Genomic DNA, 19,189 nt, shown 5'->3' on the forward strand with positions numbered 1-19,189 from the left:
AAACAGCATTATGAGACAGATTCTGTTCCCTCTCTCCATTTACTCATACTCAATAGTGCTTTTTTTCCCAGCAAGCGGCCCCATTCATTTCAGTGAGATTGCTTGCAGAGTTTGGTGTAGTTCACCATGAGTAAGGGATCTGGCTCTGTTTCATTAGATGAATACCCCTTTCCAATCTGGTTGGCCTCAGAATAACACTCTTATCTTTCTCCGAGATGGTAGAGCATCGATCTCTGTAAATGTTTATGTGCTTCATGATGCTGGCAGGAAACAAACTTTGAATACATGGGTGCTGAACATTTGAAAGTCTGGCTTTGAGCTCTTTTGAAAATCTGGACCCAAATGTCTAAAGACTGAGAAACTCACATTCATTTCCAAAATCCAGGTCTTCAGCACAGCAGCCAAACATCATCTCACCACTTAGGCTAGCCCTGATTAGTCTCTGAGTCTTATCTACATGCAGTGCAGTACATGCTGTTCTGTTGTAGTATTTGGTATTAATTGTTTTCCTTATTTCACATCAAACAACTCTTTAGGCTGCTTCTTCAAAGCTCTGTGCCACAGTACTATAGTGTATGCATACGGAGCCATCAAAAAAAGACCATTGCAGAAGGGAGAGCCATTTTTCTAAATGGTGATTTATATGGTAATTTATTCTTTGGGCACTCAAGCCTTTGACTGGCATGATAAAAACGAAGATAGTAAAACCTCAGATTTATAGACATCTGGAGACCAACAATAAAAGTATGTTCTTTGAGTTATTTTCCCTGTGGGTGCTTCCACTTCAGGATGTGCGTGCCTCCGTGCACTGTTGGTCATAGATTTTGTCAGCAGTGTCCATTAGTTTGCCATTGTGCCCTGCACATTCTTGTGCTCCAGAGCGAGGATAAATATATATGAAGGGCAGGCCCACTGTGGCTCCCATTCCATCTCAGTTGCCTGTGGCTTGATGTGGAATGTCACAATGTCCATTTTAGCTGTCCATGCAGCTTGCTGTTTTCTTCTCTTAATTGTTCTCTTTCTTTTTTCCTTAGCTTTTCTTTATTTTTGGTTATTTAGCAAAAATGTGTGCTTGGGCGGAGGGGTTCCCCCTTTCCTCCTTTTTTTGCCTGGTTGGGACAGCATTCTGACTCATCCTCCTCTAGCTTTCCTAAACTGTTATGCCCAAAAGTCTGGACTTCAAACCCTGACCAGATCTTTGCCCTGCAGCAACAGGCATTCTATCTGCCTCCACTGCCTTGGAGAGACTCACATCCCTTCCAAATGTAAGGTCCGCTCTGGATTCAAAAGCAGATGCAGAAAATGAAGGAAGGACCAACTATAACTCCATCTTATAGAGCATTTTCTGAGAGCCACAGGGTCCAGATCTCTCCACCCCCATATTTTGGCTTTACTGCCCAGTGCACCTCTGTGAATATTTTTGCTTTGGTAAGCAAAGACCCTGGGGATCCTTCAGAGTTGTCTGGACATTTAAAAAAAGAGACCCCATTCTCCAGAGGAAGAAACCAAGAGAAGGGCTAAGTCACCTCTCAAACTGGAACCAAGGAGACTAAATGACCTGGCATGTGTGCCACTGATGCTTCTATCTCCTCTAGTACTGAGATCTGGCACTGACTAAAAAGACCACACCGCATACTGAGAAGCGTTCTAGTAAGCAACCTCAAGTAGTTTTACTGTCAGTACAGACCCAGTGCCTCTGGAGTGTTACCTGCACAAAATTCTCTATTACATACACTGTAAGGCACCCAATTTTAACCTAAATTTGTTGCCCGCACACTCTAGGACATCCCACCTCTACCTAGTTCCTAGGGCTCAAGGCTTCCACCGCTACCTAGTTCCTAGGGCTCAAGGCGTAACCCGGTCAACTTAGGCACCCCCACCCTTTCCCAGTTTCTAAGGTTCCAGGCAAAAGGCACCTAACTTTACTCCTCTCTGGGCTCTGCTCTTCCACGGGCTCAGAGCAAGCACCCATTCCTTGTGGGCTGAAGGCTTAATCTTTTACAGGTTTACGGGTTTTTTACCAGTGAAAGAGCCTTACACAGTAATATCCTACTTAACCTCTATTTATTAACAATTATCAAAAAGGAATGTACCTGCTAAGCATACAATGCTCACCACTCCCAATAAGGCAGATGAACATTTCTTGATGGATAGTCAGGATCAGGTCATCTGGGGAACTCCAGCTTCTGCATAGTGTGATTGGCAGGGTGTGGAGGTCTGGCAGCTCTGATCTTGGGGCTGTGTCCTGGAGTTGGAGGCTAGTTCTGGACCACAGGAGTTTGAACACCTTCATCCTCTCTCAACAGTTCAGAATGGTAACCCTGCCAGATATAATTTCCTCTTTGGAAATCGGAGATTGGTTTGTCTCCCTTGATCTTCAGGATGCCTGGTTTGTTTTTTATAGCCATACACCTGTCCCACAGACATTTTCTGTGCTTTGTCATTGGCAGAGACCACTACCAATACGGTGTCCTACTTTTAGGCCTCTCCACTACCCCAGGGTCTTTACCAAGATCCTTTCAGCCACAGCAACCCATCTCTGCCAGATGGAAATAATTATCTTTCCCTGCCTGGATGACTGGCTTGTAAAGGGTCACTCATTTCTCAGCAAGCAACAAGATCCTACCCCTATTCTTCTACTTGGGCCTCAGCTTCAGCTTGGAAATGTCAGCTCTCACACTTACACAATGAATTGCCTTAATTGGGCCCATTGTGGCCTTCACTACCACCAGAGCATACTTACCCACACTTACATACACAGGTTTGCTACAATTCCCAGCCTTATTTCCACAATACAGTAGAGCCCACAAGCCACAGTGAGGGCTTGCCTTCAACTCCTGGGCCACATGGCAGCCTGTACATTTGTAATATCTTTTTGGCAAGACTACACTCCTGCTATCTTCAAACTTGGCTGAGAACAGTCTAGACATCCAACAAACAAAGTCTATCCAAGCAGGTGTCAATACCTCAAAGGGTCCTCAACTGTTTCAATTAGTAGAAGAATCCCCAAAAGATCTATGTGGGACTTCCATTCCTGCATCCCCACCCTCCTGCAAAAATCATCACAACAGATGACTTCCTGCTGTGCTGGGGTGCACATTTTCAAGACTTCACAGCTCAAGGCAAATGGATCCACCAGAAGACCACCCTCCATATCAGGGCAGTCCATTATGCCTACCATCATTTCTTACCCCACGTTGGGGCCACTTGATCAGAGTAATGCTGGACAACAGAGCAGCAATGTATTATATATAAATCATCAAGGAGGAACAAGATGGAGAAAAGTTGTTCTCTCTTGCCACAGAGGCAGGACAACAAGCAATAGGTTCAAACTACATCACAGCAGATTTAGATTAAATCTCAGAAAAAACGTCTTAACTGTAAGAACAGTAGGACAATACAACGGACTGCCTCAGGAGGTGGTGGAAGCTCCTTCACTGGAGGTTTTCAAAAGGAGGCTGGATAGCCATCTGTCTTGGATGGTTTAGACACAACAAATCCTGCATCTTGGTAGGGGGTTACACTAGATGACCCTTGCTGTCCCTTCTAACCCTATGATTCTATGACCTTATGTGCAGAATCCATAAAACTATGGAATTGGTGCATATCTCACACATAGAGATCTCAGTGGATTACCTGCCAGAACTGCAGAACATAGTAGCAGATTCTCTGAGAAGACACTTCCACCAGGACCACAAGTAGGAGCTGAACAATGAGGTACTTTGAAAGATTTGTCTTACCTTGGACCACATGGATGCAGATCTCTTCCCAATTCCATCCAATGTGAAGTGCTGATGGTTCTGCTCAAGGCGGGGGGAGAGGGGGAGAGGAGGATGGGACACAGTCATAACTCATTAAGAGATGCTTTCATTATCCATTTGTGTGTGTGATATATAGTTGAAATTGCATATATGTGCTTTTATGAGGAGAAATGTGCAAACTGAATGGAGATGGTAATGAAAAGCATAACAAGCCACTTTTTAGGCTGAAATTCTGTATATATTTAAACATGTCTATGCTATTGTGTACAAACATATGCCTCCTTTCAGCATTAAAACAGTAGAAACAGGTTAGACCCTTGTTACATTACAATAGGCACATAGGGTAGGATCCACAAAGGTATTTAGATGCCTCAACCTTAGGGGTCTATGTCTTGGGTATACACACCTCTGTCCCTGTTTTGGCTCCTCTGTAACCCACAAAATTGCTGCCTCACCCTGTAGGGGCCTAAACTTACTTGGTACCTAAGTCCCCTCTGTGTCTATGTTTCTGCCCCTGATCATGCTTGTGGATGCCTAACTGCTGCCCAAGCCCCAGAATGAATCATGAACCAGGAGATGATGAGCATTTGTCCTCTTATCTCGTGTGCAGAGTCCAATCCCGGAGCCTCTGAGCACACCTACTAGATTGGTTCCCATTCAAAATGTGGCTAGAGGAACAGGTGGTACGCACCTTGTAACTTTTAGCCCAGTGGTGAGAGCACTCACCAGGGATGTGGGTTACCCAGATTCAATCCCCCTATCTCTAGCAGAGGGGGAGAAAGGACTTGAATAGGGGGTCTCATGAGAGTGCTCCAACTACTGAGCTTTGAGATATTCTGCTGTGGGCTCCCTCAGTCTCTCCTGGTGAAGCTGTTCCACTGTGTATAAATAATGAGTCATTGGAGCAGGGGGACGATACCTGGGGTCTCCCACCTCCCATGTGGGTGTCCTAACCGCTGGACTACAGAATCATTCTTCTTCTCTTTCTCTGGCCCAATGACTATGTAAGTATTTATCCACAATGGAACAGTCATAGGGCGAGAGAGAGAGAGAGAGAGAGAGAGAAGGAATTACTCTGTAGTTCCCATTTGTGACTCGCTAAGCAAAGATAGGTGCCTCCTTGCAGCCCTGACTTAGGCACCCATCTCCAAAAGAGGGGCAGGGTTTAGGACACTCCTCTCCTCAGCATCTCCCATAGGCTAGGTTAGGTGGCTCCCTGCCTAGCATGCTGGCTTTTGTAGATCGCATTCTTAGGCACCTCTCTCTCCCCATTCATAGTATAAGGAATCTAAATGCTTAACTTGGCTTTGTGGATCGCAGTCTTGTTCCTGCGATTCTTCCAGGCACCAGAAAGTTAGGCTCTGTGACACTCCGTGTCGCAGTGCCTAAGTCTGTTGATGGATCTCACCCATAAAGTCTGATACTGATGCCACTGAAGTCAATAGCAAAACTCTTACATCAGTAGTTCAGGATCTGACCCATAAATTATTAACTAGAACAGTGCAAATCCAGCAGTCTTAATTACACTAGAGCAGCAACAGTCAGCACATAGTCAATGCATGTAATATTCCTTACATTGCATATTTTCCCCAGGAATTATGCTGATTTTACATCTGTAATTAGAGGACAGAACAGGTTACGATTAATTAATTTAGCATGCGATTAGTGCATGTCGCCAAGCAGTTGTTCAAGTTTATTTTTGCATGGGGAAAAGGATGTCCTTTTTTTTAAACATAAACCTATTTGGTAAAAGAGAAAAATGAACATAATTCCTGATTCCTGCAGATAAAATACACTGTGAAGCTGTGTATTGCTTGCTGCCTGGCTCTTTTTGTTGGTCAGTTAACTGTCATGCAAAAGAGAACGAGCAAATTATGTTGAGTATAATGAGCAGTTTTCACCCAGTCATTATACCTCCCTAAAATCTCCCTGTCTTTCAATATCAAGATTTGTCACTGTAAAATAAATCATTATGATTGATTTACAGACCAGAATAGTTGTTTACTCCAATCATTAAGAAAATCGGGTACCTCTAAAAGCACAATTGTTGTTTTCCTGAATATGAAGTACTTATTGTGACAAGATGACTTATGCTTCACTCATATTTCAGTTATGGTATTTAACTTATTATTAGTAAATAAGGGTCAGTCATCAGACAGCAGTTTGACTGACTACAGTATAGCCCATTTGGTATAATTTTCTACATTTTGTCTTTTTGTTGCCAGTGAAATGTCTCTACATTATCAAACTTAATCCAAAGGGACACATTATTGTCATTATCTTCAGGAAGTTCTAATCATTGTATGCTTTTTTTAAAACAAATGATTATCATGAAATGTGTGAAGTTGGTCCTGGGTTGATATTTGACAAGCACGTACCTTGTCATCCTAATTTTTCCATTTCCAGGATGCAATTGATTTTTTGTTTAATTTTTAAATGTGCATACAATGGGAAAATTAATTTAAAATGTTATAAAGTAGCCCAAACCCAGGGTACAATCAGGTCAGACATCATCAAATAAAATTTCTCCTTTTGTCATGGGAAGATGGTAAACTTGTCATCAAATATGGTGCACACAATTTAAACATTCCTTGCACATGATACTGAGATAGAGGATGGGTTCAATTTACCTAGACCCTGCTATCCCCTTCTGCGGGTTCCTCTAGTGACAATTCTGATTTAAACCATTTTGAGAGACAGGTTACCAGACTAACGAATCAGTTAGTTCTGGTGTGGTAATGGTAAATCTTATATTCTTATGTTAATATTATGTCAGTATGTTAATATTCTTATGTTAATAAAATTTCCTAGGTGGTTGATGATTGAAAGACATTGCACTGCCTCTGAGCCAGGGTTGATAACAGACATTTGAGAGAATATTTTTCCCCCACTGATGATAATATTTTTAACAATTACTGTATGTTATCAGATTTGTGAATTGCAAACATATACCTTCTTGCTGACAGTGACATCTGTTCTCCTATGTGTGCAAACCCAGTGTGCGTGCATGGATGTAGCTGGAATGTATTGTAAGTCTCTGGAAAAGGGGAGAGAGAAAGCCTTAGAAATAAGGTCACTAATGTGCAGGAGTAATTGCTGATCTGTATCAATATCAAAAGGAAAAACCGCTGGTCAGCAAACTCCCAGTGGAGAACAGCAAGAAACAGCTGAGCTGATTCTTCCTTTCCAAACATTCATTGAATTTTCTGCCAATTACACACTCCCTTCCTTGTGTTAGGGCTCCTCATTAGCAATGCCCTCAAGCAAATCATGTGGTGAGAGCTTCCCCTCACAGCTGCCACCTGTCAGTGACTGGCCCTGAGGTACTGTAGAATGTGGAGAGGGATTTCTCTGCCCCCACCTCCACTCTTCTAATTGGCAGTTCCCCTTTGGTCATTTCTAATGTGACAGATCAGGAAATGCCTGTTCTCTTGTGTAAATCTGAATCCTCATGGCACATGGTACTTAGAGAAACAGCCTCACCTTCTTTTAAGCTTACTTTCCACTTTGAAACCATAAGTAAGGAGATCAATAAAATCCTCCAGTGTCATATTCACATACCATTTTGAATTGTTAAGCTCATGCTTGTGCTATTGTTCATCCTAGTACATGAATTCAGAAGCATAATAAAAATTGCAAGTGCAGCCGAGCAATGGAAACACATCTTGGCATTTTATTTTGCTTTTTAGTCAACGTTTTTAGGCTGAAATTCTGTCCTTAATTGGTCCAGTTGTAGCTGTGTATTACACCTAATATATGTTCGTAATAGAATTTCTAATTCTGCTCCCCAGTATTTTGGGGAGCAGTTTGAGCCACATATCCTTGTCGCTGTATGTACGACTTCTGACGTTTTTCTCTTTCAAATGGTGCTGGTACTCCTGAATAGGAAGCCTTTGAAATTAATGTTATTGTATTGCATGCTCTTGTTTCTTTGACTAGGCTAGAGAGAATATTTTTTGATCTAAATTAAAAAATTGACTCTTTTATTCCTTCATCCCAAAGTGAAGCACCAATGGATGTGCTGAATGCATAGGTACCTATATTATAAGGAAACATTTTTAGCCACTGAAATTCTTTGAAAACTATCCAGGATTCCATTCCCAGTCAGAAATTATATTTTGCTAATTCCATGACATGGCAGCAAAAGTTTAATGGGATATAGTAATTATTCAGTAATATTTTCTAAGTTTAATGTTCACTGACACTGAGCGAATAGAATGCAGACACATACAGATGCTAGGCCCATTACTCCAATGGAAAAAAGCCACCCTGCATCCCCCCAAATTTAAAAAATTAAGGGAATAACGTCTAGAGAAATACATAGAATAAAACTTCCCAGTGTTTCACAGACAATCTACATATACTGGAGCCCTAAGTAATAAATTTCTTTAAGGATAAGCGAGATAGTGAAATACCTTGCCTTACAACCATATAACTTGCAATTAAACACTCAGGGAGAGATTCTGAAAGTCACAAAGTGGGATTCAGCACCAGCTCTCACTGAAATTTAACGGCACTGGGTACCAAACTCCACTTCATGTCTTTCAAAATCAGCATTGCTATATTGGTGAGGGGTGGGTTAAAACCATACCCCTCATCAACATTGCAATGCCAACAGATCCCACCCCGACCCCCAGTGTAGACACAGCCAGGTCACTGAAAGAATGCTTCCATCAACATAGCTAACATTGTTCAGGGATGGTGTTCCTCTGATGGGGGGCAGGGTACGTCTATTAGTGTAGACTAAGTCTGTACTATGGAACTGTGTTGGCATAGCTATTCCAGTATGGTCTCCATAGTGTAGACATACCTTTTACCTTTTCATTTTACTGATTAACTGTACTGTGAACCACTGTTTTTATGAAAAAAGGAAAGGAGTACTTGTGGGACCTTAGAGACTAACAAATTTATTAGAGCATAAGCTTTCGTGAGCTACAGCTCACTTCATTGGATACATACCTTTTTATGGAAGCAGAAAACCCATCACTTAAGTTGGACAAACAGTTTCATGTAAAGTCCATTATACTTTCTCCTAAAAATTTTCAAAAGCAGCTAAATGATTTAGGAGCTTAAGTCCCATTTTCAAAAGTTACTTGAGTATTAAGGAGTAAATTAATGGGATTTAAGCTTCTATATGACTAAGGCCCAGATTCTCAAAGCGATTTGGATACATAACTCTCATTGTTTTCAATGGGAGTTAAACACCTGAGTTCCTTTGAGGATCTGGGCCTAAATCACTCTTGAAAATGTGACTTAGGCTTCTAAGTTACAAATATTTTGTTCAAAGTCTTTGGCTCTCAATGACTTGCTGGTAGCTCTTTTACAAACATTTGATCTGATTTTCTTAGCTGGTAGATCTCTCTGGAAATCAGGCCAATTAATGATTAATTCTTACAAGACTCCTTTGAAAGAGGTACTATCCAGATTTTATGGATGAGAAAACTGAAATGCATTAATGGTCTGATCTTTTTTCTTTAGAAGAGCTCAGAGCTTGATAATAATAATAATAAGGGCCAGATTTTGAAAAGTGCTCAGCTCTCACTGTGACACTTGTGCCCAGATTTTCAAAATGTGGCCCAAATCGTGGATGATGAACACTACCGACAATCTGGCCTTGGATGAGCTAACCAAGGTCACATGGTGAGTCAGTGGCACAGCCAGGAATCAAATGCAGTATTCCTTGCTCCCTGTCTTGTGTTTTAACCACTAGATCACACTGTTTCTGGAAAGCAAAACTATCAGTAAATAGTCCTCTGTTCTGCTCCTTTAATCGTTAATAGGTTAGTGTTTTTAGAGTAACTTGTGCAGCAATGCTCTTTTGTTGTTGTTCTCCTCCTCCTTGACAGCTCCTAGATTGTTTTGTTATCCCAGTGGTGATATTACTGTCCTGGTTCTTCCTGCTGGTCCGATACAAGGCAGTTCATTTCATTGGAATTGTGGTCTGCATTCTGGGCATGGGCTGTATGGCAGGAGCAGACGTCCTTGTCGGGAGACAACAAGGAGCAGGTGAGTCTTTGGATACATTTGTGTGATTGGCTTTTCATTCAAGGAAAGCTATGTAACACTGAGGTGATCCGAGAGGGTAGGAAGGGGGCAAAGAGGGGAAAGGCCCCAAGAGATCATGTGTGGGTTTAAATGTGTTTCTGAGTTTTCAACCATCTCCATGGCTCAACATCCATTCATTGAGGGCAGGAGCAATAGAATAAAATGACCCCAACTAATGAGGGTCAGTGCCACTTAGGGAGATGACTTGAAACACTTTTACTTCAAGCCTCAGCAGCAGTCTTGCTCAGCTCTTTGGCTGCATCTTTGAGCTACAGCCCCCTATTCTCTCTCAGCCCCTCCAGTTTGTTTTCTCACTTCTGTTCCCTTTTGCTCACTTTCTGCACACAGCCTACTTCACTGGTCACATACACATCCAACCCACAAATTAACAATCTCCATCGTGTGCTGCACCAAACCTGAAATAATGGTTAATTGTGGAGATGCCTGCATCATACCTGAAATGACTTGTTTATATGCAAAACATGCTTTTTTTGTGGATTATATGAATAATGTGTGTTTAGCCACAATAATAGCACACTGATGGGCAGTATGGAAGGGACTACATTTCATCAATCAATATCTTCTGTCACATTGATTTTTCTAGTGCCAGCCCAACTGATGTGGGAAGAGAACAAGTTCTTTTCAAAAATTGTCAGTTGGATGCCGTTTTCATTCTAAATTATAAGTACTGAATTTTGAGCTGAGCATAATGCACTGGGATTTTAAAGTCAGTGTTCTGAATACAAATGTAAGTGCAGGGAAAACTGCGCTTGCCAAGATGCTACTGAACAAAAACTGAGCAGGTTTATAGAGAGCAGACCAGCCTGTGTTGTCCTGTCACTTTCTCTTTTCCTGTCCTGAAGACTTTCACTTCATCTCCCTACCCAAGAAGCAACTCTGTCCCAGTTACAAAGAAGAAGATCTGTTCTGTCTCATGAATCAGCAAATCAGAGCTGCATTAAGAAAAACTCTACACAAAATATAAAGTTACATTCAGAAAACAGCAGTATTGCCTACACTCAAAAGTCAGGAAAGGCCAAAATTAAGGTTGCATGGGCATGTGTGTAATGGATTGTAATCTTGGTTACAAGATTATAGTCTGTTTCTTAGTTAATACAATACAATATTATACAATGCTTCTACATTCTTACAGAAACACCTATAGTGTCTTGCAATTTTTTTCATTCCTTTTACTTAAGCAGTTTTCATTGTCATAATGGTCCAGTATATCTTTAATGACTTAAATATTTGAGCTCAGGTGCACCAGAGCAGGGCTCCCCTCTGTGATCCTTAAACATTTCTCAAGAGATATTCCTCAACTGCTGTACACAATGCCCCATTGAAGTCTAGGGCAAAACACCTGTTGACATCAGCAAGGTCAGGATTTCACCCTCAGGCACCAAAGGAAACATGCTGGCTACCAATTTACCTGCTCCTCACTGGGTGGATGGGCTGTGGCTCACTGGGAACTTGCAGGGCTGTGGACCAGGGTAGAGAGGGCATGCAGAGATTCAGGGACCAGTGAAGCAGCTGTGAGAAATGGCGGGGAGGAGGGAGAACCGTACACAAAAGTCCAGTGGGGTTCCAAGCTCCTTAGGAAGGTACTGAAAGATCTGCCTTTGAGGTAAAGGAGCCAGGGAACAGGGGTTCTATCCTTTGCTCCTTAGCAGGTGTGCAGCTATAGAGATTGCTGTTCAGGAAACTTGGAAACAGGAGCCTGGAGGAATGTGAGGAAACTTTGAAATTGAAACTGAATTTTTGTGGAATCCATTATGTGCCCTTCCTCCCTAGCAACTTTAATTAGTTCATTTGATTTCACTTGTTCTATTTAGGGAAAGAAAAAGTTAGAGATAATCCCATACTAACTAGAGTAAGCCATTAGATTGAAGTAGTCACTTGGCAGGTTACTGGCAAGAAGCAGGTATTATTTGTCATATTCATTGGTACTGTACAGATAAGGCTTCTAGGTATTTTGATCCCAGAACATTCTGTACTCATGCATTATTGCCTGCTTCTAATGCAGACCTGGACCTGAAGGACTGTCAGTATCTGTGTTTATTGGTATGCAAGGAGAAGAAATTCAACCACAAGCATCTGCCTTTCATGTCAAGTATCACAGCCCTTTTAAAATTGTAAAATGACTTTATTAAAATTCAGGGAATGACTTCTATGTTACGTGTCCTCTTTAATGAAGTAAAATGAATGAGCTGGTTCTATTTATGTAAAGCGGTCAAGACAGACTCTAAATAAATAAATAAATGCTGGCGGTGAAATAAAAGGCTTCAGGAGGCTCTTCAGTAAAGAGTGCTGCATTGTTTATAGGATATTTTTCATGGCTAGGCAAACAAAAGAAGGGGATGAACCAGAAACAAGTACACTTCTATTGTTTATCAATAAATCCCTTCTCCTCCTGTGCACAAACTGTTTAGGTTCAAGGGCAGTGAACTTATACACTTACAGGACATACCTGATATCACTGTAGCATAGTTTCTCATAAAGATATTATTTACTATGTTAACAGTCTCCCAAAATGTGCCTGGCATCTGCTGAATGAGAAATGGTGGTTTATAACAACATAGGGCTTGATCCTACAAAGACTTAGGACTTCTGGGTCATTGAACTCACATGAGTAAAGTTACCTAGGTGCCTAAGGGCTTATCTACATGGCGGGGTAATGCACGCTACAGATGTGTGATTTCTAAAGGGTTCTAAAGTGTTGCATGTCAGTTGGTCTGTATAGACTCTGCTGGCATGAACTAGCAGTTCTTTAGTGCACTTTAACATAATGCTGTTTCACACTATAATGCAAATAAAAATATTTCAAAATGAAAAGTCATTTCAAAATGAAAAATCAAAATGTGGTGTTGCAAAAGTGTTAAAATGGGATGTTTTGACATTGTTGGAACTGTTTTCCTCTCCATTTTCTTCCAAAATGAAATTCTGACAAAATCTACTCTATTTTGCAAAGCATTTCATTGTTGACAGAACTGCATATTTTGATGGAACACGGTTCTTTTGAAATCTCTTCAACATGGTCCAGCCAATAGTCCTAATGAAATAATCTGGATTAGTCACATGGTTTAAGTTAATCACACTCATAAGTCTTTGCAGGATCAGTGCCTACATTTTCTGGAATAGCTGGAACTTGAATAAACCTACCTGAAAGCTCTCTGCTAAAATAACAATAAAAGCCTCCAAGAGTTAAGGAGGTTTCAAATGCTCTTTGAGAACGCCAGTACTTCGGTGGCAATACACATCAGGCAGGTGTGTTTTTCCCTGTGTCCGGTACATTAGACAGCACTACAGTTGTTAAATACAGTGTAAAAATCTGCATTATCACTGCTCTATACTCCACAACAAAAAACAAAAAAAGGTTAGTCTCTGAAATGTGCTATTTTGTTTCTGGGCTTTACAAATTCATCTTCTCCTCCAGTTTTTCTCCTTCACAAAACAATTAAATCTCTCCCTCTGTCTCTGCTAGGTTTCCTTTACATTTTGAATGCAAATGGGTACACAACAGTATATTTGCATGCAGGTTGTTTACAAAGATGTGGGCTATTTTGCTAGGTCTCAAGTCTGCGGGGAAGAGCTTGCAATAGTTCTAGGCAAATGATCATTATTTTGAAGCCTCCTGTGTTTTTTCTCCATTTATTCCTAGGTGAAAATAAGCTGATAGGGGATCTCTTAGTACTAGGTGGAGCAACACTCTACGGCATCTCCAATGTTTGTGAGGAGTACATTGTCCGAAACATGAGTCGGGTGGAGTTCTTGGGCATGATTGGGCTGTTTGGCTCCTTCTTCAGTGGAATTCAGCTGTAAGTGAGAGGGTTTGCAATTTGAGCCTATTGAACTTAATTCATCAGTTAGCTTTTCCTTCGTTTCATTCCCCTTTCTTCTTAGCCAGACATTTACTGTGGAGAGTAGACTGTTTAAACTCTTGTGTTTTAAGTCTTTACTTGGTCAGTTTTAATATTTCCTGTCAGGTCAGTAAATTTCAGCAATGATCTAAATATTTATCTAAATTTGCACTGAGGCACTACAGTGAATTGTGTTCTAGAAGAACCACATGTAAACAGGTGGATACTATTTTACATCTATCAATTTGCTATTTCAAGACAAATGGCAGTTTAGCATCTTGAGCTATATTAGGAATGATGCAGGCTACACCTATCTGTAATTGTGATTCATGTTTATAAAAAGTCACCTAGAATTATAAGCAGATGGAAACACTGGCTCTTCCAGAAGGTATTTCATTAATAATTTTACTCCATGTAAATTATTTATGATATTTAGAAAACTATGAAAGAAAACACAGAAACAGTTCCTTTGCAGTGATAACACAGAAAGGGCCAAATGTTCAAAAGATTGTCTCATGAATTGCAGGCATACCCACTGCCCCCATAAAGCCACATATATTTACACAAATGGGTAGTGATGTGCACAAGTGTCCATTTTGCACTCCAGATGCAGGCTTTGTAGCGGGAGAGTAGGTGCCAGCCTTTGAAAATGTGTCTGGTAAAGGAAAATACCACCCCAAACCATTACTAAGTAATATTGCTAAATTTTATGCAGATCTGATTATTGTTGTGCCCAAAATAACTTGTAATTATTAATCAAAACTGGTGGTTTATCTGCACAGCTGATCTGCCCAGACTCCAAGTATAGAGAATGATCAGCAATAAATCCCTATTGAGTCCCACTGAACCAACTACATTTGTTTAGTAGGCTCATTTATTATTTTTGTATACCCATTGTTGTGGCATTTGGGCACGACTTAAGTGTTTGAAATCAACTGCTCGCTGCACAAGTAAAGTTCATTAAGGAAATAAGAACTGGTAAAAATGTCTGATTTGCTTGGGGAAAATCATTTTTGTTGCCTAGCTATACATGGTCAGCAATAGGTAATGATACTGAAGACAGTCAGTGTGGAGTCTTACTAAGTGTATGTCAACTTAGACACATCTAGGAGGCAGTGTTGCCTGATGGAGACTGCACTGGGCTCTGACTCAGGAGAGTGGGGTTCTGGTCCCAGCTCTGCTGCTTGCCTTTGGGAGCTCACTTTACACCTGTACCATTTGTAAAATGGGGGTACTGATACTGTGACCTCCTTTATAAATTGCTTTAAAACCTATGGATGAAAAGCACGATATATTATATTAAAATAATAATGCAATACACCATTAGAGTTTTCTGCATTACATTTATATAAGCATAGCTTGAAAAGCTGTGGGTGATTATTAGCTACTTCAGTGCAATGAGGATCTAAAATAGCTGGGAACAGTCTGGAGAAGGAATCTGACTTGGAAATTAGACAGTTGCCCAGCACGTCAGCAACAGCACCTATTTTGGTGGCATCCGTGGGTGCTGGGATAGAAATTAATGGATGCTAATCTGGGCACTGTAGTGAGGAAACATAAAACAGTCTGAAAAATGAAGCATCTACTACAAAATCTAGTGTGAGGAAGAGTGAGTTTGATAGTAAAGCTGCAATATTTCATTCTAGCTTACTCTTGTCTGGAGAGTTGCATCCTGAGGACAGGGGGGAGGGGGCAGGGAAAGGAGGAAGAAATTGTATTTGTTTGCTATTGATATATTTGTAAATCTAATGCTGAGCATAAAATAATGAGATCAGTTTGTCTGTAAAAGAATGGAATTATACGTGCCTTTGTATGCATGAGACGTATGTCTCTGTTTACGGGCTGTCCCCCAGGATTGTCTTGAAAACAAAATGCTGCGACTCATGAGGTTACCCTGCTGAGCAACAATTTAAATGAAGTTAAATCTAAGAACTTTGCTGCAAGGTTCCAGGTCAGGAAACGGCAATACAGAAGAAGTATATGGCAGTAAATTATGTTCTGTGGAACAACACTCCATTAGGTTGTATGTCCCCCTCATTTACCATGTAGTTGTTATAGATCATGAACAGTCCTCTTCTCACCAACTAACTTCCCCTTCTGATTTTGACACCTAGCTCTCTGTCTTCCTCTCATCATTGTCTCCCACCCTCATCCTCTACACTTGAACTTCCAGAGTACTGGGCCACTTAGCCTCTTGTCTCCCTACCCTCATCTCCTTGTTTGCTCTGCAGCTTTGAGGCACCATTTGCTTCTTCAACAATCATTGCCTTGCCTTATTCTATGTATGCTGCCCCTCTATACATGGGATGCCCTTCCTGAGCTAGTCCACAAAATCACAGCCTTCTCCTTGTTGAAACCCCTCCTGGAGACACACCTCTACTGCAATGACTAAACGTAGAGTAATTTGTCTCTCTTCCTTTAAATATTGCTTGCTTGCTTGCTTGCTTGAAGATTATAATATGGTCTGTTTTGGGGGGCTCTGTGCTGAGCCAAGTGGCCTGCTAGGCTAGGCTGAGAGCTTACTAATGAGCTTACTAACTGCGATCTCTTGATTCCTAACCTCCTTAGGATGCTTTGACAAGGGGGCGGGGCTAACTCAGGTAGAACAAGGGTTTAAAGAGCCAGCTCCACAGCAACCAGAGAAGCTAGTGAACAGGGAAGTTTTGTGAGGGAGTTTGAAAGACATTCCTTTCAGGTCCAGCTCTCAAGCAGAGAGAGTTCCATGACAGAATGTGAGAGCATAAAACAGAGTGAGATACCAAGATTAGGTAGGGAGAGTTCAGTAGGAGGGAGAGGTGGCTGAGGGACTATAACATAACTACTAGAAGAGGGTCAGAAAGACCTCTTGAAAAAAAAAGACACAGGAGGTAAGGGAAAAAGGGAAATGAGTATGAGAGAAAGGGGGAGAGGAGGAAGACACCTAGCAAACATACTCTAAACTTAGGCCAATAACGCCACCCCCCAAAAAAATAAATAAATAAAACCCCAAAACCACTCCTGCAAAAGTAAAAAGAATGCAGGCAGAAGTCCATCACAGAGTGGATGCTCTCCAGTTTATTGCAGTGAATGCAGCATGGGCACATGGTATATATGTGCATTTGATGCAAGAAGCTCATGGCCAAAGAGACACAATATGAGCTCTTGAGGCTAGAGTGGCAGAACTGAAGGAGCTAAGGGAGACAGAGAGGTACATAGAAGGGACTTTCAGGAAACACAATAGAGTGGTCCCACCACCAGTTTGACAGCGTCTGTGCTGTTGAAAAGGATAAAAATCTCAGGGAAGGGAGAACATCAAGCCGGAGCATAGGGAAATGATTCTATATTTGGAACTTCCTTCTAGATGACATCATGGTTTCCTTCTGGGGAGGAAACCCCCATTATTAGGAAGAGCCAGGTAATAGTGATGGGAGATTTGCTTATTAGAAATATAAATAGTTGGGTTTATGATGACAGGAGAACCGCATGGTGAATTGCCCTCTAGATGCAAAGTTTGCAGATCTCATGAGACATCTAGGCAGACTTATGTGCAGTCCTGGGGAGGAGCTGATGGTCATAGTACATGTAAGTACCAGTGACATACAGAAAAGTAAAAGAGAGCTCCTGGAGGCCAAATTTAGGCTGCTAGGTTAGAGATTAAAGTCTAGGACCTCCATGGTAGTGTTCTCTAAAATACTCCAGTTCCATGCACAGGGCCAGAAAGACAGGTGGAACTGTGGGGTCTCAAAGTGTGGATGAGATAATTGTGTTGAGAGGAGGGTTTTAGGTTTATTAGGAACTGGAGAACCTTTTGGGAAAGTGGGAGCCTATACAGGAAAGATGGGCTCCACCTAAACCAAAACAGAACTAGGCTGCTGGCATGTAAAATGAAAAGGTTATAGAAGATTTTTTAAAATTAAGGGCTGGAGTAAAGTTCACAGGTGTGATGGAGCACACAATTCGGGTGGAGACATCCCTTAGGGAAGAGTTTATTAAAGGGGAAACTCTATATCTTAGTAAAGAGGATAGGAAAGAAGTTGATAAAATACAGGTAGGAACTAGTGAGGAACAGTCAAACATAAGAGTCCCATTTAAATATAACACACAAAGGCAAGCAACTGATTACTGGCAAAATGTACAAGTGTTTATATACAAATGCTTGAAGTCTAAATACGAAGACGGATGAACAGTAGTGCCTGACATTAAATGAGGATAGTGATATAATAAGGCACAGCAGAAACTTATTAGAATGATGATAATCAACAGGACTTGGTAATATCAGGGTTTAAAATATATAGAAATGATAGAGTAGATTGCAGTGGTGGGGGAGTGGCACTATATGTGAAAGAAAGCATAGAGTCAAATAAAGTAAAAATCTTAAATGAATAAAACTGTACTATAGAATCTCTATGGATAGAAATTCCATACTTCAACAATAAGAGTATTGCAGTAGGAATATACTACTGACCCCCTAACCAGGATGGTGACAGTAATTGTGAAATGCTCAAGGAGATTACAGACAGAAAACACAATAATAATGACGGATTTCAACTATCCTCATATTGGCTGGGTATATGTCACCTCAGGAAGGGATGTAGAGATAAAACTTCTGGACAACATTAGTGACTGCTTCTTGGAGCAACTTGTCCTGGAACCCACAAGGGGAGAGGCCATTTTTGATTTAGTCCTGAGTGGAGCACACGATTTGGTCCAAGAGGTGAATATAACTGAATGGTTCAATAATAGCGACCATGGTGTAATTAAATTTAATATCCTTGTGGGTGGGGGGGAAGTGCCAAAGACACCTACCACTGCAGCATTTAACATCAAAAAGGAAAGTTGTGCAAAAATGAGGAAGCTAGCTAAACAGAAAGTAAAAGCAACAGTCACAAAATGCCTGCAAACGGCATGGAAACTCTGTAAAAACACCATAATAGAGGCTTACAGTAAATGTATACCCCAAATAAAAAAAATGGAGGACCAAAAATGCCACTATGGCTAAACAGCAGAATAAAACAGGTGGTTAGAGGCGAAAAGACTTTCATTAAAAATCGGAAGTAAAATCCTAGTGAGGAAAACAGAAAGGAGCATAAACTCTGGCATGTCAGGTGTAAAAGTGTAATAAACCAGGCCAAGAAAGAATTTGAAAGAGCAAACACCAAAAGACACAAAAACTAACAGAATTTTTTTTTAAGTACATAAGAAGCAGGAAGCTGCTATAACAGTCTGTGGGGCCATTGGACAATCGGGGTGCTGCTAAAGGAGCACTCAAGGAAGACAAGGCCGTTGAGGAGAAACTAAGTGAATTCTTTGCATCAGTCTTCACTGCAGAGGATGAGAGAAATTCCTGCACTTGAGCTGTGGTTTTTTGGTTTTTTGGGTTTTTTTGGTGACAGATCTGAAGGACTGTCCCACATTGAGGTGTCAGTAGAGGAGGCTTTGGCACAAACTGATACATTAAACAGTAGTGAGTCACCAGGACCTGATGGTATTCACCCAAGAGTTCTGAAGAAACTCAAATATGAAATTGCAGAACTACTAACTTAAATC

General features: G+C 41.0%; 1 protein-coding gene across 1 annotated transcript in view; it reads left to right on the forward strand.

Moving 5' to 3' along the window:
• Nucleotides 1-19,189, forward strand: part of SLC35F1 (solute carrier family 35 member F1) — a 397,468-nt gene that overhangs the window by 336,954 nt on the left and 41,325 nt on the right. Inside the window, exons 4-5 of the mRNA XM_073337159.2 lie at nt 9,608-9,767; nt 13,465-13,621. Of these exons, the coding sequence (XP_073193260.1) occupies nt 9,608-9,767; nt 13,465-13,621 (317 nt within the window). The remainder of the gene's footprint in view (nt 1-9,607; nt 9,768-13,464; nt 13,622-19,189) is intronic.

The sequence above is a fragment of the Lepidochelys kempii genome, chromosome 3 (genome assembly GCF_965140285.1).
Source record: "Lepidochelys kempii isolate rLepKem1 chromosome 3, rLepKem1.hap1, whole genome shotgun sequence".
NCBI lineage: Eukaryota > Metazoa > Chordata > Testudines > Cheloniidae > Lepidochelys > Lepidochelys kempii.